At 50.5% G+C, this 24,707-nt stretch overlaps 1 protein-coding gene across 9 annotated transcripts in view; it reads left to right on the top strand.

Annotated features, from left to right (window-relative positions):
* MEF2A (myocyte enhancer factor 2A) overlaps positions 1–18,407 on the top strand; it is a 96,200-nt gene extending 77,793 nt beyond the window's left edge. For 7 of the 9 annotated variants that reach the window (XM_056124307.1, XM_056124303.1, XM_056124306.1 and 4 more), the window contains 5 exons: positions 4,446–4,633; positions 11,207–11,230; positions 13,577–13,703; positions 14,472–14,598; positions 15,279–18,407. In XM_056124307.1, the coding sequence (XP_055980282.1) occupies positions 4,446–4,633; positions 11,207–11,230; positions 13,577–13,703; positions 14,472–14,598; positions 15,279–15,597 (785 nt within the window). In that variant the 3' untranslated portion in view covers positions 15,598–18,407. The remainder of the gene's footprint in view (positions 1–4,445; positions 4,634–11,206; positions 11,231–13,576; positions 13,704–14,471; positions 14,599–15,278) is intronic. The other 2 variants (XM_056124305.1, XM_056124304.1) reach the window with 1 other exon arrangement.
* The last annotated feature ends 6,300 nt before the right edge of the window (positions 18,408–24,707 follow it).

Raw genomic sequence — 24,707 nt, 5'->3', positions numbered from 1 at the left:
AACATTTATTTGTAAACGTGTCAGGGACCCACGGTTCCAGGGCCTGGCATTGAGTGGCCTGGCCCGGAGAGGGCTCTGCCCTCCAAAAGGCCATGCAGGGGGCTGGAGCGGGAGCACAGTGAGTGGGATGCTGGCCTTACTCACGGCCTACCTGGGTTCTATCCCTGGCATTCCATATGGTCCCCCAAACACCACTGGGACTAATTCCCAAGTGCAGAGCCAGGAGTAACCCCTGAGCATCACCAGGTGTTTCACTCTTCTCCTGCCCCCCAAGAATCCTCCCCCCCCCCCCCCCCCCCCCCCCCCCGCCAAAGATCTTATGTCCTCATTCACACACCTCTGTAAGCAGCGGCTTCTCCGTGATGCTGGGAACAGACAGAGGGTCCAGGTGTTCTTGCTGGGGTCAGGGGGCAACCTGTTTCCCCTCTGCTGATGCTGCTCCCTGGAGTAGTGCCAGCAGGAGCATCCCATTTCTGCCAGGATGTGCCCCAGAACCAGGAAAGGAAACAATGATGTGGGCCCAGAAGCCAGGGCAGAGCAGAGGGCTGGGGAGACCTCCCGCGCCGCCACTGGAGAGGACCCAGGCTGCCCCTCCATCATCCCCCATCTGGGAGAGCAGGGGTGGGGTGCAGTTAGTAATTCAGTTCACCTGCGTGAACAGTTGGCTTCAAAACTTGACCCCGCTAGTTTCTTAAAAACTAAAGAATATTCAGAGTAGCTGGTAATCATGAAATTCGAATAAAACTGGCAGCAAAACCAGTTACTAATTGCCAGCTATTTCCACTTTCTTTTGGGACATGGCTGATGTAGGAGTGGTGATGTTGTGATCCATAGCATACCAAGGGCACGTGAGGGTTGTGACAAACACAACCACAGACACAACCCTCAGTGCTAGTCAGAATCTTGGCAAGGTGTTTCAGTAATTGTAAAAAAAAAAAAAAAAAACATTTATACCTTTGAGCTCACTATTCCTATTCCTGGGAATCTCTCCTAAAGAAATTGAGCATGGAAAAGTTCATTGATACTTCTTTTATAGGGTAGTGAATTGTAGAAAGAAAGCAACATACTCCATAATATGAAAATAAAGTCAAATTTTCCACTAAATTCCTCCATGGTTGGTGAAAGCAAAAATTCTTAGAATTTATCATGTTTATGAAAATTTATCCAATATTATAAAATCAATTCTTGAACTTTGCTTTGAATAATATTTTTCAGAATCTTGAGTTTCCAAAATCCTTTGCATGCCAGTACAGCTTCAGTGATTTTCTGAGTTCAGATACACAGTGAAACATTCCGCCGACATGGCCTGCAGCTTAGCCCAGAGGGACAGTGTAGGACATGGAGTACCAGCCAGCCACTGCAGGCACTGCTTCCACTGAACTTAGTATTCTGAGACCTGAAGCCCAGGTTAGTGACGGTAGGACTTTAACTGCAATCAACTTTATGTTTCTGGAGGCATCAGCACACAGTTTGTTCAAGAGCATTTTTATCAGGGCATAATTTTGTTAAAATGTGAAAACACGGGGTTGGAGAGTTAATACAGCAGGCAGGCACTTGCTCACATGTGCCCCTCCTGGGTTCAGGTTCAGTTCTTGGCACTGCACAGGTTCCCAAACACCTCTGGGTGTGGCCCCAGGACAAAGAAAGAAAAGCCCACATTTAATAATAATCTTAAATTTGGGGACCGATTTAGTCTGTAACTTTATTCTTCATAGCAGTATAGGTTACACACTGAGTAATGGTGTCTCCTTATTTAAAATAAATGAACAGGAGGTAAGTCAGACACTTTGAGGCAGTCCATCACCATGTTCCACAGCATACCAAGTGCACATGAGGAACGTGTCTGAACCTGGCTCGTCACCAAGCACTCTGTCATCCTGTAATCCCTCCATGCACTTAGCTCCCCACTCTTTCCTGCAGAGTAGTTCTCATGCATTGCTGGGCTCTGCTGAGCTGACAGTCATCATAGAAAGAGTGTTCGTGCCTCTTGGTCATCTGTTCCTCTAAATCACAGCTTTGTAGCTTCTCGTGTGTTTCAGAGGAAATATGGCTTTATCCTTCATACAAGTGCCAATCAGTCAGAACTTTTTGAGTTTATCAGAGATTAAGATCAGACATTTATGCCATCCTATAGTTAGGAGAAAGTTTCATTTGTACCTGTTTGTGCTAATCTAATCTTATACTGCTGCACACTATGGAGTTTCTGTGAAACTGGCCTGTGTGTGAAGAAAATGGCTAAGCAGGTGTCAGTTCAGCTCCATGGATACCCGGGTGAGGACATGTTTGGGGGGTGGGTGGGTAATAGCATTGCTTTCAAAGCTTACCAGGATGCAGGCAAGTACTCTCTGGGTTGGGAAAGGAGGGTTAGCTTCAATGCAGACTAGGAAGCAACTTCATAAATTTGAAAGATCAGTTCCCGCAACAAAATTCAGTCACATTGGTCAATTAAAGCTGGAAGGGTCAGGGCTGAGAGGCAGGGCAACAGGGATGGTGCTTACCTCATCCCTGGCACCCCATAGGGTTCCCTGAGCATTGTCAGGTGTGTTCCCCTGCTCCCCTAAAACTGGAAGGTTACTTGGTAAAGTTTAGGAGCCAACTTGAACAGCCGGGTGAGAATGGGCGGGAAGGAGAGAAAGACAAATCCTCTGACAGCTGTTGACGCCCCTGGACAGCCCACTGAGGGGCCCTTAGGCCCTAGTACTGAGCCCTCAAGCACTGTGAGATTCCCCCCAAAGTAGGGAAAATAAATGCTCTCTAAGCTGGCATTTTCCTTTGAAAAAAGAGAAAAGGGAAATTGCACTAGTCAGGATCCAGCAAAACACTGATTAAATTCAGTTGGCCATAGAAATCTCTTAACCGGGGGGTGGGGGCAGTAGTACAGTGGGGAGGGCACTTGCCTTTCATGCGGCCAGCCCAGGTTTGTTCCCCGGCACCCCATATGATCCTCTGAGCCCCCACCAGGAATGATCCCTGAGTGCAGTCAGCAGGTAACACCTGAGCATCTCAGTTGAGGCCAGCCCCCCCCAAAAAAAAAGGGCGGGGGAAGAAATCTTCTAAACTAAATATATTATAAGCTGAAATAGTGAAGCATCCTTTTCTTTGGCAGATTCTTCTCAGCAGCTTAAATCTATCTCTGTCATTTTTTCGCTTTGCATTTATGTATCATTACTCAGTGTCCCTGAATGTTTTATAAACTCCCAAATACCTCATTGTTTTCAGTGGTTTAAAATTTTTAAGTTGATACTGTGTGCGAGGCAGGCACCCTACCCGATGTGCTATTTCTCGGGCCCTAAAAATATTTCTGTTCTATTCAAGTAGCCTCATAGAATAAAAGCCATCTAAAACCCAATACCGATGCTTTTAGGGTCTGCAGGTATGCACTTGTGGTGCTGTTAACTCACTGCAGTTTTTTAGGGGGAAATCGTTTTCCATTCTCCAAATTGGGGCCAAGCGCAGAACAAATCCTCTGTTTCAGTCAGTCCCTGTGTGAATGTTAATAAAGGGTGTGTTTATGTAGTGCCCAGTTCTCGTGGGTTCTGGAATTGTCTTTTCCCTTCACACTGGGATGCAACAAATATAACTGACGTTCCCATCTGATGGCAGCCACGGGTCACCCACACTCACCTGCCTGCCTTTCTCGCTCACCTTTTCTCTCACTTCCTGTGATGCCTCCCAGTCTCCCTGATGAAGCCCCAGAGCCCTCTCAATGCTTGCCCCCAACTGTGGCATCTGCTCTGCTGAAGGACTGCCAGGAGGGGCCCCTGGCCCCGCTGAGCATTGCTCAGGAGTCAGCAGTTAAAACTAAGGGGGTTCTTTTTGTTGGTGGTGCTAGTCCCAGAGATGCTCATCAACACAGTAGCACAGGCCAGGGCACAAACTCAGACACGGGGAAAGCAGTGGGCCTGAAGGTGACCCACCAAGATGGGAAGGAAAGGAAGCAGAGCAGTGGGGGAGTAGCCACTGGCGCTTCAGGTGGCCAGAATAAACACTGCATGGCCAGGAAGCACAAGGACCTTAAAGACCCAGAGGCAGCTGGAGGGAGAGCACAGGGGCGGGCTTGGGAGAAGACATCAGGGCTGCTTCCCCGGAGCCTAGTGGGAGGCCGCTGCTGTCCATATGGACGCCAGTATAACCTTGGGCCTGTCCTTCAGCTGTTTCCAGTATCTTCTTCCCCCATGGCAGCTGCCCTGTAAGAAACAAGGTTCTTCCTTCTCGGGCCCCTCAGCAGATCCAAGCCTCGGGAAGGGAGAGCAGTCGTCAGCGTCCGGTGCGTTTCAGCCTTTGGTTGGGTTTCTTACGTTCAACCTTGCTGGAGCTGCAGCTCCCTGCCAGGGCATTTGTAGGCATTGTGGGCGACAGGGCCTGCGGGAAACGTGCTTCATGTGCATGCCCAAGTTGCACAGTGGCTCTTCTCACGCTAAGGAGTGACGTTTCTTTTCCCCCAGGGAATGGATTCGTGAATTCAAGAGCATCTCCAAGTTTGATTGGAACCACGGGTGCAAACAGCTTAGGCAAAGTCATGCCCACCAAGTCCCCCCCTCCGCCAGGCAGCGGCCCCCTTGGAATGAACAGCCGGAAGCCGGACCTCCGCGTCGTCATCCCTTCTTCCAGCAAGGGCGTGATGCCCCCCCTGGTACGTCCTTTCTCTTTAAATCAAGTGTTTCCTGGGGAGATAGCACTGTGGGGGAGGCATCCCATGTGGTCCCCTGACCCTACCGCCAGCAGTGGTCTCTGAGCACAGCCAAATCAAAACTATTTTCTACATAGTCTGTTTTCTTTGGTAAGTTCCTCTACCTTTTCCTGGTGATTAATTTTCTGTTAAATATGCATTTGAAGGTAGAAGGTCATTCAGAAGGGCTTGTTCACACGCTTGGCAGGCTGGAAGCCCAGATTTGGTCCCTAGCATCATTAGGCACAAGCACCAAGCTGGGAGTATCCCCCCAAGTAAATACTAGCATTTGAGGGCCAGAAAGATGGGCACGAGTCACGTTTACGAGGCAGAGGATGCACTCCTCCCCACCCCCACCCTTAAAAGCATCATTTATTTCAGAGAAATCAATTTTAAACATTACAATGTTAGATTTGGGAACAATAGGAGAAAACACTTGCTTAATTTAAAATTAAAGTGGAATAGGGAGAAGTTACTGTCCTTTAACTTTACCAGGCTGAAATCTTTGCTTAGCAGTCTCTCTCCAAACTGATTAATTCTGACTTATGTCATTTTTTCCCCTGTACTTTGCCTACTTAGATCTACTTACTTACACATCTACTTTGATCTGCCTACTTTCACATGCTTTTCCATGAAAAATACCAAATTTTTTTTATTAGAAATGCCTATCTAACTGAAGAGAGTGACCGTAGGGTAGGGAAGAATGCATCGAGTGTGACTGAGTTCAGCGTGATTCTCCCTGTCCCTCCTCCTCCGGTGGCTCTGTGACAGGGACAGAGGCTCCTCTAGGCTCTTCATAGTGACTGTGTGACTTCAGCTTCATTTGCTTTGGAATCCTTATGTGTTTTTTTGAATGATTTTTTTCTATTCCCCTTACCTTGTTGGGGAAAAATTGGTATGCACCAGTGTTTTTGGTTTGTTTTTGTGTCACACCAAGTGGTGCTCAGGGCTTACTTCTGACTCTGCACCTGGGGTACCAGGGATTGTACCCGGGCCGGCCTCATCCAGGGCAAACACTTACCTGTAGTACTACTGCTCTAGCAAGTCTTAAAACCATCCTGTTCAGCACCTGTTTGATTGTCGAGACGTTCATTGATGTGACAGGTGTTCTTCACTGTGCAGCTGCTTAATTCCCTGGTGTGGAGGGTGAATGGAAATGATGCTTCAGGCTTGAGGTAATCTGCATTTGTCTCGTGCTTTGTAGTCTCAGATCTCTTCATGGCATTGTTCCCTTGGATTATCAGGCTGGGTCTTGGCTAGGCAGTGCCGAGGACAGAGAGGGAGAAACCTAACCTACCGAAGAGCCAGGACCAAACTCTGGCAAACAAAGAGCGAAGCAGCATGTGCCCGCCCGGGACCCAGGCCCCTGTGCCCCTCCTCCCACTGGCCGACCTTCCGCAAGGTGCCACCATGTTTGCTGTGTCCAGTTGTTCTGCTTTTGGCCTCCCCCCCAAATTTCACAAGTGAAACTTTCGAATAACGGTCATGGGCTCATTTCATAGCCCAGCAGTGAAAATTCACTGACCATGGAGCGCAGCTCTTGCACCCATAGTTCACAGCATAGTCACTGCGGATTTGGTGCCAAAATGGATTGTGACCACTGTTTTTACTTTGTTTTGGGTCTCCCACATGGTGGTGAGGGTCGCACCTGTACACCAGGCTGGTGGTTAAGTGCCGAGCCCCAGAGGACTCAGGCCCTCAGGCCCTGGCGGCCTCCAGGGCTGCACTCAGCACTGCTGGGAAATCAGACACTAATGGCCATGCTGTCTGCTGGACCCTAAGGGCGTCTTGTCCACTGGCTCCGCATTATGTGATCTAAAAAACGTGCTTGCAGGCGAGAGCTAGCACAGGGCCTTCAGTGCATCTGTCCACATGCAGAGCATAGCGCCAGGAGTAAACCCTGAGCACCACCCAGCTGGGCCAGATTCCCCCACCCCAAATTGTGGGCTTTACTTGGAGGGAAAGAGGTATAGCGATTATATAGTAAAACACAGTGATTGTTTTGACTGCTGTAAATAATACTGCTCTGAACATACGGATGCAGAACCTGGGATAAATAAAGGCCTGAGATGATCCGGAATCATGTGCAATTCCCATTTTGCTGTTGCGTGGCGTCTCTGCCATTCCCGGAGACTGCACTCATCTACACTCCCACCGAGAGTGCACCAGAGTCGCTTTTTGTCCACATCCTCCCCAACATGTCATTTCCAGTCTCTCCTGCTGGCCACTCCCCATGTGACGTGGTACCTTGAGAGCGCCCCCTCCCATGTCTGTGGCCTCGGGGCCTTGACCAGAAGTGGCCACTCAGGCTTTCACTCCTGGAACAGGTTTCTTTGTTGTGGCTGTTGTAACCCTGGTAACAACTCGGAAATGTTTATTGTACCCTAGTACAATAGGGAAAAAGAGGGATTAATAGGTCATTAGAGGAGACAGAATTGGAAAAAACCGTGGTCATAGCTCAAGAAATGGAAGTAGAAGAGGACAATAAGCCAGCAGAAGGAATGATGTTTTTAAATTAATCTAACCATACAAATTATCACAGATAGGGTCATAATCATCAGCTAAAGCCAATCTGTGACTTAAAAAAAACTCAGTTTTCTCAAGGCCTCTCTGACAGTCACCAAGATAGAGCTTATTTCGTGCCAGAAAACAGCCTTCAAGGAACTGAAATCCTAGAGCTGTGGACATGAGCAAGAGGAGAGAAAAAGAGCAGAAATTCGTGAAACTTCAACAGTCAAAGGAATCAATCCACAGCTGCTCTTTTAAAAAGGTCACTAAAATGAATAAATTTGAAGTCCAAAAGAAAGACGATCCAGGTTATCATTGTCAAGAATAAAAGAGGCGAGTCATAAAGCCCAAAAGATATTAAACATAACAAAGACCACTAGACACACATCTGTTCCAGCTTAGATGCCATGGGCAGGCGCATTCCATGGAAACAAACTACTGAAGTGAGTTACCCACACTCAGTGAAAGAGAAATAGTTCATCTGAGTGGTAAATATCTATTAAAGACACTGAAGTTTGAAAATCTTCCCAGGAAACACTCCAGGACCAGATGGTTTCACAGTCAGATAATTGAGGAAAGAAATGACACCATGATCTTTTTCATAAAATAGACATGAAGGGACCACCCCTAATGCATTTTAAGTGGACCAGCAGCAAACCCTAATGCAAAATCAGAATAAACAAATCCCTTCTAGTTTCTGTAAGTTACAAAAGAAAACTATGGGGCTTAGGAGGTAGCTCAGTGGATATGGTGTTTGTTTGCCTTTCAGGTGGTTGACATGGGGTCAATCCCCCGCACCCCTTATGGTCCTCTGAGCCCTGCCAGGGGTCACAAATAAGCAAAGTGGGAGGGTTTAGGGAACGAGTGCCACTTCAGATGCTTTCAAACATCTGAAAATCGAGCTCATGCAGGAGTCAGTGCTTGTCACAGAGCGCACCCCACGTTTGGGTCTCACTTCCAAGGGCATCCCAGAGAGGGCCCTAGGGCGCTTGGGAAGAGTGACTGCAGGAGGCACTCAGGCAGGTGCCAGGTCCCCGTGGGAAAGACACACCAAAATGTCTCAGGGACCTGCAAAGGAGCCACGGACCAGGACAGTCTGAGCAGCTGAACAGCAATGGTAGCGCAACAGTAGCGGAGAGCAGCTCCCCCAGCTCTCTGGTCCCTGTTGTTCTCTGCCCCCAAGAAACCAGTAGAGGAAGCAGGAGTGACTCTCCTGAAGGATTCTCCGAGTGGAGGAGGAGGACCGGGTGAGCCACCATTAGAACACAGCGTCGTGTCGCAGGCCTGGGCCATGAAACAGCATACTCAGATGACTAACCCCCTCCCCTTACATCCCCCCCCCAAGTCATTTCTGATGAGAAACGGTGATCTGAGAGGGGGACAGTCTGAAAGACAGAATGTCAGAACTAGCCAGGGCCAGGGCCAGGGCCCTGGGAGGGTCCTCAGCTCCATGGTTGGTGCTCCCGAGATGGAGACGCTCAGATGGGCCGGCTCCATCGAGGCACTTGCCTTGCACACGGGGTGGCTGCATCCAATCCCAGCCCTTCCAGGAATGATCCCAGACCAAGGGGGTGTCCAGTCCCTTGAGGAATTAATGCTCAGTCCAGGAGACTAAAGAAACAGTCACCCAAGTGGTGGGTGCACCACATTTTCCCAGGGACAGGGTCTGTTCTTTGAGGCCACCCACTTCGCAGTGGCCATCTAGAGGTATTTGAGAATGCAGTTCTTTTTTTTAAGGGGTTCTTTTAATTTGCAATGTTGTTAATGATTGTTGTTATTATTATTATTGTTAATAATCATGCATACAGTGTTCCAACACTAGGGCATTTTTTAAGGACATAAAAGATACTTCTTTAAATTTTGTGTGGAATCAGAAATATCCATAATAACCCAGTAACACCTAAAAAAAAAAAATTGGAGGCATTACATTCCCAAACCTTAATCTTTACTACAGTAGAGTAATTAAAACTTTATGCTACAGGGACAGAGACTTTCAGATCACATTAACAAATTTGAGATTCCAGAGATAAACTCTTAGATGGAAAGTTAATTTATAATAAAGCATGAAGTACAACAAGGAGAGCTTCTTCAACAAATGGTGCTGAGAAAACTTGATAGCCACTTGTAGAAAGGAAATGATATTAGAACCCCACCTCACGTCATTCACAAGAGTTAATTCAAAATGGATAGTACACTGTTTCTATAAAATGCATTGAGGAAACATAGGCAAAACTACAAGATCTTGAACTCAGAAGAGCTGTCAATAATATAACTTCATTGAAGAATGCAGTTATTTTAAAATATGTATAACAGGCCCCCAGAAAGAGCTGGGGAAATGGGGAAGTTATTAGAATAATCACTTAGGAACTAGATGTAGAAAAGCCTACTGCTCTCTTTTCTGAAATAAAACTCAAGAAAATTTGGAACCAGAGTTGTAGGACAGCGGGCAGGGCGCTTGCCTTGCATGGGGCCAGCCTGAGTTTGATCCCTGACACACACACAGTCCCCAGAGCCCCACAGGGAGTGATCCCTGAGCACCACCAGGTATGGCCCCCAAACCAAGAAACCCTGAAAAAATGTTAAAAATCATGCATATTGCAAGAATTATTTGCAAATTTTCGAAGATTAAGGGCAGATTACAATTCAGCATTTGACAGCCTGTCAAGATGATCTTGTTTTAGGAATTCTGGAAGCATCTCTGTCATATACTCAGTGTGTTCTTTAAGCTAGTCACACTCTTGAATGATCCAGTATCTTGGTGTGTAAATTACTGCTGGAGATGAAGATAATTTGTGAGACATTGGAAAAAAAGCAAGTGGAGGACAAGTGATTATCTTCAGCATTTAAAAACCATCTTCCCTTCTATTTTGCATCATTTATTTGTGGATAAATTTGCTTTTGGATCCTACTTCACCAATCAGTAATGTTTATAAAAGTGTACCTTGATTTAAGTAAATTAAGAAAGAATTGAGATTTCTATACAGTGAATGTATCAACTTGCCTTCATCTTATTTTCTTTATATGTGTAGTTTTTCCATTGGAATTATTCACATGAAAATTAAATCTGTGGGGCGGGGGAGATAGTGCAGCAGGTGAGGTGTCTGGCTTACACGTGACCAACCTGGGTTTGATCCCCGACACCCTACAGGGGGAGCATCTGAGTGTGGTCCAAAAAAAAAAAACAAAAGAAAAAAAAAACAACTAAATTTGCACGCTGGAGCGATAGCACAGCAGTAGGGCGTTTGCCTTGCACGCAGCCAACATGGCCGATCCCAAGTTCGATTCCTCCGCCCCTCTCGGAGACCCGGCAAGCTACCGAGCGTATTCGATATGCCAAACACAGTAACAACAAAGTCTCCAATGGAGACGTTACTGGGCCCGCTCGAGCAAATCGACGATCAACGGGAGGGAAATTTGCACGTTAACTCTGTGTAAGTCCGGCTACTTATAACTACTATTCTTAACACGTTTGCTTACTGTTTCATAATGTTGTACTAGCTACTGAGGAAGATCAAATCACAAAATCACAAATCATCCTGTTAATTGTCCATTGCCTCGAGCAGGCCCCAGTAACGTCTCCTTCATCCTAGCCCTGAGATTATATTCAAGGCTCTTTAGGAGAATGAGACCCATCATTGTTACTGGTATTTGGCATATTGGGTACGCCACAGGGAGTTTGCCAGACTCTGCCGTGTGGGCAGGTCACATTCGGTAGCCTGCCAGGTTGTCCAAAATGACTGAGGAAAATAAGAAAACATAAAAGTCTCTGCTTGCTAGGGAGCAGAGACTTTAGGACTGGTGCGAGCGTAAAGCCAGTCAGCAGTCAGGATCCCCTTCCAGATGGGAGCTCAATGCAGAACAAGCCAAGGCTGCCGTGAGGGCCGGGCCTTAGAGCTGAAGGAGCTCCACGGCAGAGGCAGTGCCCCATGGCCCCCACGGACCCTTGCTAGTGCCCCGACAGCAGGTTTCCTTGAAGCATCTCTGGTAGAACCAACACTGACTCTCGTATCCCTCTCATGTGCTGGGCAGTCGGAGGAAGAGGAGTCGGAGTTGGTGAGTGTGGGCTCCGGCCGGGAAGGGGTCGAAAGCAGAGCACGGGACCCTTTCTAGCCACCAGCCTTCCGTTGGTTGTGGATGTTTGCCTTGTTGTTCAACTGTTCAAGCACTTTGAATAACTAAATTATTTCCTGGTGGTCTTGTTACTCTGCTTATGATTGTCTAGCTTGACTCATTTTGTTTGTTGAAGGGAACATTGGGACAGTCTTTAGAAACAATAGCTGCCCTTGATCACAGGACATGGGTACTTTTTTTTTTGTTTTTAAGAGAAAAGATATGAAATACCTTATATAGCTCCCCAAATGAACATATTTTTAGAAAATGACTTCACCCTCAGAGTTCCTCAGATTGTAACACATGGTCTTGTGTTATTTCTCTTTCTTTCAAAACGATGACATCATTTTCGGTGAGGTCACCTTTTCCCAGCTGGCGCGGCTCCATCCTGCACGCGCACAGCTAGGCCACAAGAGGGTTCCTGGTTTCTGAGGAGCGTGTGGAGTGGAGCCGTGCCAGGGACTGTCACGACACTGCCTCAGAGCACCTTTCTCTCCCTCTCCCCAGCTTTCCAGCTAGAAAATAATTTGACCCAAACTAGCTTTCAGTTGATCCGTTTCTTCTTTGGGAACGAAAATCCAAATCTCAGAGGTGTGATATATTGACTCAGTGTCAGTGGTTAATCACATGATTTTAAAGGGAAAAAAACTTGGGAAGTGTTTAGTTTTTGGCCAGGACAGGGGTTCATCTTGCATGAAAGCATGGGGCAAACATGCTTTTAGTTTAAAATATGAACGCAATGCATGCTGGTGTGTTTTGCAGTGTTTTCAAAGAAGGTTGCCTGATCTCAGAATAAGAGATGATTATGTCTGCTTTTGTGATTGTTCTCACAGTTTTAGATGTATATTTTAGTTTACCAATACAAAACTATAAGTCTGATGTATATTTGTGCAAATTTGAATTCTCTTTTGAGGATACTTTAATGATTGTTAAGCAGAAATTCATAATTCAAAATAAAACAGCTCATCTGAAATAGACCTTTTTATAAGTTGTAAAATGCTTCATGTGAGTTTTGTAGTAGTAGGTCGCCCTCTGCTGCTTCTGAAAATGCTTTCATAAAGCGCAGTGGCACGGGGTCAGGAGTGCTGAACTGTACATAAAATCTCCCAGAGCCCCCATCCTCCCCCCCAGCCGCGGCTCTCAGACTAAATCTAAACCCAGTCCAAAATGCATGAACTTGGAGGTAGGAGCAGTAGTAAAGCGAGCAAGGCCTTGCATGTGACTGACCTGGGTTCAGTCCCTGTGCCCACCACCAGTGATGCCTGAGCACAGAGCCAGGAGTAAGCCCCGGGCCCCAAAACAGGTCAAGATCAATCTGATGCATGGACAGAAATGCCTTTCCTCGTTCCTCGCAGTGCCCCCTCAGCCTGGTGTCTCAAAGATGCATTTCTAAATGTTTGAGTAGAACATCTAGAAATTGCCACTTTATAAACCAGTATATAACCAAATGGTTATTTCTAGTCTTTGATTCAGTCGGCATCAGCTAACTCAGGGGTCAGCGGCCGCTCTGGGTGTCTCAGCATGGCTGGGCGTGGCCTGCATCCTTCCTGCTGGCACCCTCTGACAGTGATTCCAGAGAAACCGGATGCTTTTCTTGGGGGGCACTTATTATGCTTTTGTTCGTCAGGCTCAGGGCCCTACATGTCAGTTCTCAGGCTTCAGCCCTTAACCTAGAAAAGTCCCCCTAGAATGTAGTTTTTGCCTTGTGGTATCCCTGTGACTGCTGGCGGGGCTGGTGTGGGGCACGCTGTTGAGCTGAAAGCCCATAGCTGGCTTGGTTTCTTCTTAACTCACTGGCATAGGAGGTCAGTTGTTCTGTTGTGCCAGTCATCACTGGAAGGGCTGAGAGCCTCTCCCAGTTGGGGAACCGGGGCGACAGGAAACCCAATGGGTCAGGGGCACAGGGAGAGCTGCGTCCCACAACCCAGTTTCCTTGGGGGCCCAAGGCATTTACAGGACACTTCAATCAGCCGTGACATAAGGTCACATGAAGGAAATCCAAATTCTTGGCCTTAACAACCACTTGAGATCCAGTCTGCTGTCCTTCGACATCTTCAGTTAGGGTTCGCCAGCAGGACACGAAGGAGCTACAAGTTTCTGTCTGTGACACCAATAAGCTTAGTCCCTGAAAATTAAATATTTAGTCCCCTTAGTATTGGAAAGCTTTTTATCACATTAACAATGCTTCATCATAAAACTGTGAAGAATGTCACTTTTTAATTGCATGTTCTTTTTCAAACAGTCTGAGCCTAAATACCTACTGAGTCACACTTCTTTCTTCTGTCACAGAATACCCAAAGGATAAGCAGTTCACAAGCCACCCAGCCGCTCGCTACCCCCGTGGTGTCGGTGACCACCCCCAGCTTGCCCCCACAGGGCGTCGTCTACTCTGCCATGCCCACGGCCTACAACCCGGGTGAGCCTCCACTGACACAGGATGGTGGGCGGGGGCCAGAACCATAGCACAGCGGGGAGGGTGTTGGTCCCGACAATGCCAACCCAGGTTCCATCCCAGCATCCGTAGGGTGCCCGGAGCCCCACCATGAGTGATTCCTGAGTGCAGAGCCAGGAGTGACCCCTGAGCATCGTGGGTGTAGCTCCCCCAAAAAACAAACAAGCCATTGGTGTGTGAGAGCCCAAGTGTAGTCGCCGTCTATGGGGAGTCCTGGGCCCTTGTGTGAGCCTGGTCCTTGCACCTGCCACCTGGTTCCATCCCCACATCACACATGGTCCCTGGGCTGGTTCACTGGAGAGACGGACACATACAGACCGTTCTCAATGCCCAACAAAGAGGTGAGTCTAGGAGTCTTTGCCACCTCTGTCCTGGGCTGGAGCGACCCCACGTGTGAACGGTGCTCGTGTTGACCAGGGCTAAGACATTCTCGAAGCCGGGCCGGGCTGTCCGCAGAGGCGGCCTAGGGCCTCTATGGGAAGGGTCACTCATCAGACCATTGAGACAGAGCTGGCCTGTTTCTCAGGCAGGTGATCCTTCCGTGAAGTCCTTTTAGTTCTGTTCAGAGTCTAGAAAGTCACCCCGTCTGGGATGAAGGGTGAAGCTTAGGGTGAAGCCGCCGCGGTGTGAATAGTCCCTCAGTGATGCAACCCAGTCCTGGAAACCAACCTTGAGAGAAGTACGTGGCTTCTCCACTGAGACCCTTCTAAGAGTCGTGTCCTTGCCTTGCAGATTACTCGCTCTCCAGTGCTGAGCTCTCCGCCCTGCAGGGCTTCAGCCCCACGGGGCCACTGTCTCTGGGGCAGGTCTCCGCCTGGCAGGGCCACCACCTCGGGCAGGCGGCCCTCAGCTCGCTTGTGTGAGTACCCACGCACTCGCCCATCTTTGCTCTCTGGGGGTGGGGCGCTGTGCCCAGTTCAGCCGGCAGCGCCATAGGGCCTTCCTGGAAGGGATTTGGGGAGCAGGGCTGCTCTCTGGGGATACCTGGGTGGGAAGAGCTGCTTCTGGGTCACTGAGGCAGCCTTACGGTCCCAGACTCCCAGAGACACGTCTGGTGACAGCCCAGGACACGGGATGGGGTGGTAAGTGTATGTGGGTGGCCCGAGCCTAAAGAACGGAGGAATCCTGAGGCTAGAGGCAGCGTCCCCGCACACCCCAGTCAGTCCCCCAGAGCCTCTGAGACCCCCCCCCTGTTCTCCAGACAGGATGGCCACAGTGGGGGACCCCAGCCCTGGCCTCCATGTGCCTTAGTGCCTGCTGGGTCAGCCCCTGGTAAGGAGAACCCAGAACAGACCCCCCACACACACTTGACCCCTCACCTCTTCCTCCCCAGGCTCGGGGACCCCTGAGCCAATGCCCCCAGTACTTCTCTTAGAAGCTCCCTCGCCAAGCCCTTGTCCTCCTCCTGTGCACCGTTACCGGTCACCTGGTAAACTGGAATTAGAAAAGGCTGCGGAGGGGCCTCTCCACGTGCGCCCCGGGAAGGGGGGCAGTGCCGGGCAGACCACTCTCCCCAACTTCTCCCATTCCTGCCTGCAGCACCGGTGGCCAGGTCCCTCAGGGCTCGAGTCTGTCCATCAACACCAACCCCAACATCAGCATCAAGTCGGAACCCATCTCCCCACCGCGGGACCGCATGACACCGTCAGGCTTCCAGCCACAGCCGCCGCCGCGGCAGGAGATGGGCCGCTCCCCTGTGGACAGTCTGAGCAGCTCCAGCAGCTCCTATGACGGCAGTGACCGTGAGGACCCACGGGGTGACTTCCACTCGCCCATCGCACTGGGCAGACCCCCGAACGCCGAGGGCAGGGAGAGCCCCTCAGTGAAGCGCATGCGGATGGACGCGTGGGTGACATAAGCGGCCGCCTGGCCCTGCTGGACAGTCCTACCTATCTAACCGGCCACGCAGGACGCGAGTGGACTATTTATATGTACATACATATATGGCCCTTCACGTATGTATGTATGTAGGTGTGCGTGTGTGTGTGTGTGTGAGGGGAAGGGTGGTGCATACGCAGGGTTGCGCACTTCCTGCGAGCTCCTGGCCACCCGAGTCCAGTGTGGCGGCTGCCGGGCTGCCCTGTGCGGCGCCCACACTGGCCCGTGGCAGCCCCAGGCCCCTGCTCTTCTCAGCTACGTGGTGACTAGTGACTTGAGAAAAACGCTTTGTAGAACAGAGCAGTAGAAAAGCAGGACCCAAGAAAGCAATACTGTACATAAATGGCATTCTATTAGTGCCCGACCTGGCCTGGGTCTTATTGCAATGGGGTGCATGGGAAAGGGCTGTTGATATTAAAAACAAGAAAAAAAATACAAACCTTCCCCACATAACTGTTTTGCACGTGCAAAAAATGTATTGGGTCAAGAAGTGATCTTTAGCTAATAAAAGAATAGGAAACACGCATGAGATATTCTGAAATACTAGCCTAGAAGTATAGAGCATTAACAAATAAATTAATATATTAAGTTATAATTGGAATATGGCAGAAGTTCCTTTTTACTTTCTTGTCCTCCAAGGGGGTATGACTTTAGCTCATATATTTTCTATGAAAGAAACACCCTTATGAATTGATGAGTATATAAAATTATATTCACTACTTTTGAACACAGTCTGCTCTGAATTATTTATATAAGCCAAAGCTGTAACTTTTTTTTAGAGAATAGCTTTATCTTGTTTTAACTTTTTAGTTTTATTTTAAGAGGGGGAAAAAATATCTTGCAAGCAGAACTTTGGAAAAAAAAAGCCATGAACACTCTATATGTAAATTAAAAGTGGAGCCAAACTCTGTGTATATAGCATCTTAAATATATTCTCACCTTTGATGTCAGTACCTATGTATTGTATGGTCACCAGATTAAAAAGTCTATTTTTGTGGATTGCCGCCAGCTGGGGAGAGGGACTATGTCCTTAAGAGTCAAGTTGTCACTGTTTGATATTTGCTATTTTGTTACTATGCTGTACTTGGATTGGGATCCTGGGCGGGTTTCCGCAGAGGCTTGTGGCCGGGCTCTCCCTGGCCCCCGAGTCTCCATGCTGGCGGGCAGTGTTCAAGGTTTTATACGTGTACATACACAGCAAGGTGGCAGAAAGACTGGTGTCCGGTTCATCTGCATAAATACAGAGCGTGTCATCCCGGGTCTTTATTCAGGCATTACTGAAGTCCTGCCTTCTGCGAGGCAAAACAAGGTTTGCTGAGGGCAGAGATGTGGCTCCCGCCCCTGCCCGCACACACGGGCCCCCCAGGTGGGCAGAGCCAGGACACCCCTTTCCCGGGCTGTGCCATGAACTGGATTCCAAGCCAGGCACCTCCGTGCCAGCCAGAGAGGGCTGTGCCCCTGCTGCTGCTTTCTCCCTTTTCTGCGGGAGTGCGCAGGTGGCCGCCGCCTCTCCGGCCTCCCCCCGTGGCGCTCCTGACAGCTCCAGCCTCGGTCGCTCTGTCCGGGCTGGGCCTGCTGGCGCTTTGGTGGAAAGGATTCCCAGGCCGTCCTCACTTTCCTAGCACTTCCAGGCCTGACTCCACCCGAGTCCCCGAGCTGATCCTTACCACTTTGTAAACCGTTCCTAGCTTTGAAAGTGTTGAGTGATTCTTTCATTCCTCTGCATGTTCCCGAGCTTCTGCACACCGGGGGGAGGAGTTGCCACATTCACATTTACTGTCTATTTTCTTGTGTGCCTTACGAGATGGCTTTCTGACTGTATCTCAATAAGTCTTCTTTCTATGCAGGTTTATAATCAGCACTACTGTTTTCTAAACTAATCCTACACAAGGCTCGGAGTTTGTATTTCAATGACTGACCAAGCACCCACGTGTTCCGCTTTCTGGAACAGACTGTTAGCCCTCCCACAGGCCCAGAACACGCGTGCGCGCCCCTGGAGGGCAGCCCCTTCGCACCCCCACTCACCGCCGTGTTTGTACCATCACAGCACCGTGCATCTGCTCAGACAGGTATTTCATCATTAAGAGCTTCACGTGGCGCTGGCCCAAGCCCAGGCTGCCGGCGCCAACTGCCAGCCAGTCACTGTCTCTCCCACCAAAACTCCATCTTTTTGAGCCCTAACAACATCCATTGTGTCCAAAACGAAATCAGGGGTTTGTTCTAGACGAACAATATCTGTTTCACCATTTCCTTTAACTGTAAGGATAAAAAAAAAAAAGCATGAACCTTTTCTGTATTAACCATCACGCGCACAAGAAATACATAGTAAATAAGGAACCAGAAACTCCTGGCGTTGGGTCGTAAGAAGCTAGATGATTAGAATGTGAAAAAGATTTTGACAAATGTAAAGCTTTTATTTCTCTGTAGAAACTTTTCTTCATGTGGCTGTGCAAGAAGGCGCACTCCTTTGCTCTATTGAAAATGGCTTTTTTAACAGAGATTTATGTATTTGGTGAATGTTTGTAGTCAGCAGTTCACAGGAGACGCTGTACGCAGTCGGATCATGTGAAACCGTTTGGCGGCACAAGCTGGACTTTGTTGCCATCCTTGAGATGAAGCTTTTAAGAAAAAGTGATCTCAATTTTTCCCTGAATGTGTTGTTTTTTCTTCATTATACAATAAATATTATAGTGAACTTTTTATCCAATGGTTAAGAAACTGCTAGAGGTCGTTGTGAACTCTTTGTACCTGCACTCACTACAGTAAAGGCGGACTGGCTTTTCCTGTGCACTCAGACTCTGTCGTCTTTGCACCCGGGGACCTGGGCACCTGAGCCAGCAGCCGGGCGCCGTGGGCAGCAGCTGGGTGGTGTGGGCAGCAGTCGGGTGCCGTGGGCAGCGCTGTGGAAGGCTGGATTCAAGCCCTTCAGTCCAGAATAGTGTCTTTGATTGCACACAGCGCCTAAGGGTCAACTTGGCCTTGGCTCTGTCCCACTTTCAAAGGAGGGTAGGCACTGGATGTGTGCGGTCACCCTGCTTCCAATACCAGGCTTCACATAGTCCCCTAAGCACCACCAGGTATGATCCCCAAAATGCAGTTCAGTGGGCATTTGAAATGATTTGTTTTGCCAAAAATAAGGGTGTTAGCTTTGCATGCGGCCGACCTGGGTTTGATTCCTCCGCCCCTCTCGGAGAGCCCAGCAAGCTACCGAGAATATCCTGCCCACACGGCCGAGCCTGGTAAGCTCCCTGTGGTGTATTCGATATGCCAAAAAACAGTAACAAGTCTCACAATGGAGGTGTTACTGGTGCCCACTCGAGCAAATCAATGAACAGCGGGAGGACAGTGCTACAGTGCCAAAAATACATCTCTGATGGCACAGGAAAGAGGCGAGAGAACCCCTGGAGGGGTTCTGTTTGCAGACCTGCCCCTGGTGCAGAGGAGAGGAGCTCCTGGGCCTGCTCCCAGCTGCGCCAATTCCTGCTTCCATTAAGGAGTTGCTTGTGTGGCTTGGCTTGCAGGTCACTGGGAGCACGCAGTGCTAGGACTGACCATCTTTACAGCTGCGGCTGTTAAGAGTCCATGCGCCTGATTTCCCAGGCAGCGAGACCCTGACGCCTTCTCCATGCTCTTTGAGTGGGGGCAGCTCACAAGCAGTGCTCAGGAGATCCAGGGGCTGGATGGCCCAAGGCTTGAAATGGGGTGGAGGGGCTCCGGGCAGCACCCCACCCCCACCCCCCACCCAGTGCTCTGCAGCCTGCACTCCAGCCCCGAGTTTCTAAGCTTGGTCTGGGCCACACCCAGGGGTTCTGTGCAGTGCTGGGGTGGAACCCGAGTCCGGGTCAGCCAGAGGCAAGGCCTCCCCCCACCACCACCACCACGCTCTCTCCTGCCTGAGACTCATGCACTCGGGTCTATGCTGCTTCCCTAGCAACTGGCCCGCTCCAGCGCAGCCGTGGAGATGGCGAGGAAAAGGGCCAGTTTCCTGCCCAGTTCCCTGTCACGCCGAAAGGACCAAAGGAGGCTGTGGGAGGGACGCCTGAGTGCTCTGGTCTGGGGCTGCCCCCTGTAACTGCACCCCACACGCTAGTCCCGGGCACATCTCCCAAAACTACAGCAGCGTGAACGCATGAATCCCCTCTGCGAACCATATACCCACCGCCCTTCCCCCGGGGCTACCACTGTGGGTTTCCGCGGGATTGAGCCAGGAGCCAGCCCAGGCCCCTTCCCCTGGGCTCCCAGTCTCCACCCCCAAACACAAGCCCATCTACCTGCTGCTTGGCCCTGTCTCTCCACGGGACACCTGGTTGTGGTGGAATCCTGCCACTTCCCATGAGTGGAGGAGGTTTGCATTTGGCACGGGAAGCTGGGAACCGTTTCCACCTGGCTACACTTTTTCTTAATGCTTTTTGGGGGTCACACCTGGCAGTGCTCAGGACTTAGTCCTGGTTCTGCACACCAGGATCACTCCTGGTGGGTTTAGGGGACCATAAGGGTTAGGGGATCGAACCTGCATCAGATGCGTGAAGGGCCAGGGCCCCTCCTCATTGAGCTTTTAATCCCAAGAAGAGCAGTCACTTCTCAGTGCCACATGACATATACATCTCAGGGGCTGTAGCTGAGAGCCCTCATCACTGTTCCTCCAGGAGCCCCTGCAGGAAAGGCCCCCCAGACCCACCAGCTTCTTTGGGAAAGTCCCTCCCACTTTTTTTGAGGGGTTGGTTTTTTCAAATCTTTTATTTCTTGCAAAATTTCCACCACTCACTTTCTTTGCCCTGGGGGCATTTCTTATTTTCTTTGGGGGTGAGAGACAGGAAAGGGGGAAGGCACCTGCCGGACATGTGGCTGACACCGGTTCAATCCCCAGCACCAGATATGATCCCCCAAGCCCCTCCACGAATGATCTCTGAGCAGAGCCAGGAGTGAGCACTGACTCACCAGAAGGAAGGGGGAACGGACAGACATGAACTAAACAAAATACAGCAGGCCCACTCCAGACAGAGTATTTTCAAAAAATTTTTGAAAACCTGGGATCAGAGCAGTAGCACAGCGGGGAAGGTGTTTGCCTTGCACGCAGCCAACCTGGCTTCAATCCCTGGCATCCTACAGGGTCCCCCGAGTACCGCCAGGAGTGATCCCTGAGCACAAAGCCAGGAGGAAGCCCTGAGCACCATTGGGTGTGACATAAAAACAAAAACTAAATAATAAACACTCGGAGATCAGTACAGAGGACCACAAGCCTCGTGCAGAGTGTGTAAACTCAAGACTGCAGCAGCGGCGGTAGGGATCTATCTCTCCCTGACACCTGCGTTCGGTAGTCCCACGCCGGTTCCCCCACCCTTGGGGAGGTCGATGGCGAGGGGCAGGCGAAGGAAGGAATGAGGGCCAGGCTGGTTGATGTCAGTTGCAGTTTATTCCAGTCCTCTCTCCATCCACTCCTGTCTCTCTCCTCTGCCTCTCCTCCTCCTCCTTTCTCCCCCATGCTACTTCATTCTCCTTCTCGATCCCCCTTCATTCTCCTTCTGACTCTGCAATCTGGATACAGATCCCGATTCCCTTTCTCCTCTTGCTCTGGAGTCTGATTTCTGATCCCCCAGCTCACTCTTACAGTACAGTTAAATCCCAAAGCTTGAGGGGTTGGGCTAACAATTACACATAGGTGTGGTCACAATCAATAGGGGTAGAATTCTTTCCCTCAGGGAAGGTCGCTTCTAGGCCAGATACTCTCTCAGCAGGACGACCCACCCTAGAGCGGAATCCCATGGGTGTGTTTCTCCTCTCCTTGTCCAACAAACATATAAGCATTCATAATATAAATCATTTTGTATGGATACCATAAGAAATACCTTAAACTTATAGAATTGCTCTCCTAGGGCCATCTCAATCTCAGACTACAGTGCTCAGGCCAGAGAGTCTTTCCTATCCCTAACAGGGTCCTAGTCTCGTCGTTACTTTTGGATCATGACAGCATTTGTCTATGATCAAACTCTTAACTTATAGTTAAGAATCGTGGCACTGTGGCCTGGCCCATTTCGATGCCAGGGTAGCTCACTGCTTGCCCTGGGTCCATCCAGTCCCTCGTCGGGACCCTGATTTTGGGGTGTTAGGAACTACGGGCAACTGAGGCTTAAGTCGAGAAAGCAGATGCCCGGGAGTGAATAAGATTCAGGGCCAATTAAATCCTAAGTTACAAAGCATAATATCAAGGGTCTTCCTGTATCTATACAAAAAGGACACTGCTTTAAAGTAAACTATTCTGGGGCTGGAGAGATAGCACAGCAGGTAGGGCGTTTGCCTTGCACGCGGCTGACCCGGGTTCAATTCCCAGCATCCCATATGATCTCCTGAGCACCGCCAGGAGTAACCCCTTGCATCACCAGGCGTGACCCCCTCCCAAAAAAAGGAAAAAAATAAACTATTCAAAAGACATAAGGAGAGGAGAAAGGCAATATTAACTTACAATACAATTTCAGTGTCCTAGAAGGACCTGACCTTAAATATTAACAGAGTCTGATTAGGGGGAAAAGCTGATTAACTGGTTGGGTAAGAGAGCAGAGAGAAGTGGTTGCAGATAAACGAAGGAAGGGGAGTGACTCGGGAGCACTGTGATGGGTGTAACCTGATAAACCTAAGCTCCTTGTTGCAAGGGAGAAAGGACAAAGCAATGTTATCCTACAGCAGAGAATATAATGTATCCAAGGGGACCCCCGCTAGATTATCGGCAGATCTCCTAACATCATGTAAGTTAGAAAGAAATGTGGCGGGAGAGACCCAAAGTCCTGAAGGGAGAGGACTGTCAAGCGAAGACTGCTCCACCCTGCCGGCTCCATCCTCACTGGGGAGCGGCGGGATAACGCAGCGACTCCCACCAGACTGGCCTTGCAAGAAATACCAGAGTGTCCGGAGAAAGGGAACGGCAGAGCCTGGTGTGGGCCCTGGCACTACACAGGGTCCCCGAGCCCCAGCGGGGTGTGGCCTCTGTGCCCAGGGCTGAGCAGTGTGCTGGGGAGGTGGGGGCGGGGGGCGTGGAGGTCAGGGATCAGCGGACAGTGGGGGGCAGTGCTCAGAGAATCGGGGTTCAGTGAAGTGCAAGCTTTGCATACATGAATGAGATCTAGGCTTGAGCCTCAGCACAGCAGAGAGACAGAGACACAGAGACAGAGAGCAAAGAGAGACAGACACAGAAACACAGACAGAACTCAGAGAGATGGAGAGAAAAAGAGACAGAGACAGAGAGAGGGAGACAGACACAGAGACAGCCGAGGAGGAGGGAAGAGGAGAAAGAGGACAGAAGAGGAGCAAGCCCTGCTCCCCTGGTCCTCAGCATCACCAGGTAGCGCCCTCCAACCCCCCCGCCCCGTGCCCTAGCACCACGTGGGGACACCCCTTCTTCCAGGCAGGCGGTACCGGAAGGGACTGAAAGGAGACAGGAGACATCAGAGCTGGCTAGAGCCACTCAGCTCCCACTGGGCACTCCGGACCAAAGGCAACAGGTGCAAAAAAATGGTGTTTCTGCATGACAGAGGGTGTGTGGACAGAAAGGGCTGCGGATGGGGAGAGTCTGCACAAGCCCTCCACTAAGGGGTGAGGGGCTGAGACACCGGAGTCACTGCCCACAGTGCACAGCAGGAGGTGAGCCGCCTGATGAGACCGTCGGAAACCCCAGGCAAGGCACTGGCCAATGGATCTCAGCAACGGATGAGAAGGATGGTCACACACACAGATCCACGGAAGCACAGCAGGAGCGAGGACAGGGCTCCGTCCCGGGCATCCCACAGGGTCGCAGAGCCCAGCCAGGAATCTGACCTCAAAACCAGGTAAAAGCCAGGTCTGATGACAGAGCTCAAGGGGCTGCCGGGGAGGAGGCAGACCCTGGTTTGATCCTCAGCACCACATATGGCCCCTGGCACCAGATGGGACCCCAAAAAACCACCCCCAAAACCTTAAAGAAACTAAAGGATCACGTGTTGAGTGGGGTGTCCACATCCCTGCTGGACATACTGAGGACAAACAAATGAGTCAGTCACTCAGGACGGAAACATATGGCTAAGGACATTCTGGAGGTTTGGCCAACCCCGCAAACACCTGCAAGCATGGGGCTCTTTCATGTGGACTCAGAAAGCACAGAGTGAGCACTGTCCTGGCAGGGAGCCAGTCCCAGGGTGAGCGAGTGAGAGCAGGCAGCGGTGAGGGACCCTGTGAGGCCACAGGCTGGCCGGCCAAGAGCAAAGCCAACTAGCTGGGCCTGTCTCACGGCAGCTGACAGCACTGGACAGGACAGAGAGGGTGTCCACAGTTCACAGCTCACGAGGGGCTGGGGTGGGTGGGGCCTGCTGAGTGACCCTGAGACTTTTACCTACCCTCCTGCCCCCCAGCCTGCTGTCCCATACACAGGGGCGCCCGGCATCACTGTATCTCCCCAGTAAAGCACTTGTCAGACCCGACTGCAAAGAAGGGCTCCCCACTGAGAGTCCAGCACCTGGCAGGCCACACCCCGGCATCCCACAGGTACCCCCCCAACTGCCCAGCTCCTGCCAGCCCGAACTCTCCGCACAGATGGGAAGACGTGGAGCATCCTTCATAGAAAATAATTTATTCATATGGGGATCAACAGAGGGACCCCACTCTGGGGACCCAGGGCCACAGTGGCCTCCAGGCCGCACAGGACACTCGGGCAGTGAAACTTCCCCATGGGCTCTGGGGGACTACCTGCACCCCCAAACCTTAGCCACTGCTGCCCAGGGAAAGCGGGGGCTCCTCCACCCCCTCTGTCTCCTGCAGCTGGGCCAGACCCCATCACCCGACAGCTTCCGTCATGGGCCACACCACGTGAGGATTGGTCAACCCCACGCAGGACCAGGGTCCACACCAGTCTGGGGCCCTCCGTCCTGGGGGCTCCCACTGCAGCCCACTCAAGGCCCTCACGGTCAACTTGCTGTCCAGGCCCCGAGACACGCATCTGGGGCCCCGGGCTCTGTTCTGGCACGAGATGCAGCTGCTCTGCTCCGGGAAATGCAATCCTCAGCCGGGGGGAGGAGGAGGAGACGCGGCAGCCCAAGGAGGGCCGGGCCGGGTGCCCTCCAACCACAG

The sequence above is a fragment of the Sorex fumeus genome, unplaced genomic scaffold (assembly GCF_029834395.1).
Source record: "Sorex fumeus unplaced genomic scaffold, SorFum_2.1 ptg000051l, whole genome shotgun sequence".
Taxonomy (NCBI): domain Eukaryota; kingdom Metazoa; phylum Chordata; class Mammalia; order Eulipotyphla; family Soricidae; genus Sorex; species Sorex fumeus.
This window is presented reverse-complemented; position numbering and strand designations above follow the sequence as displayed.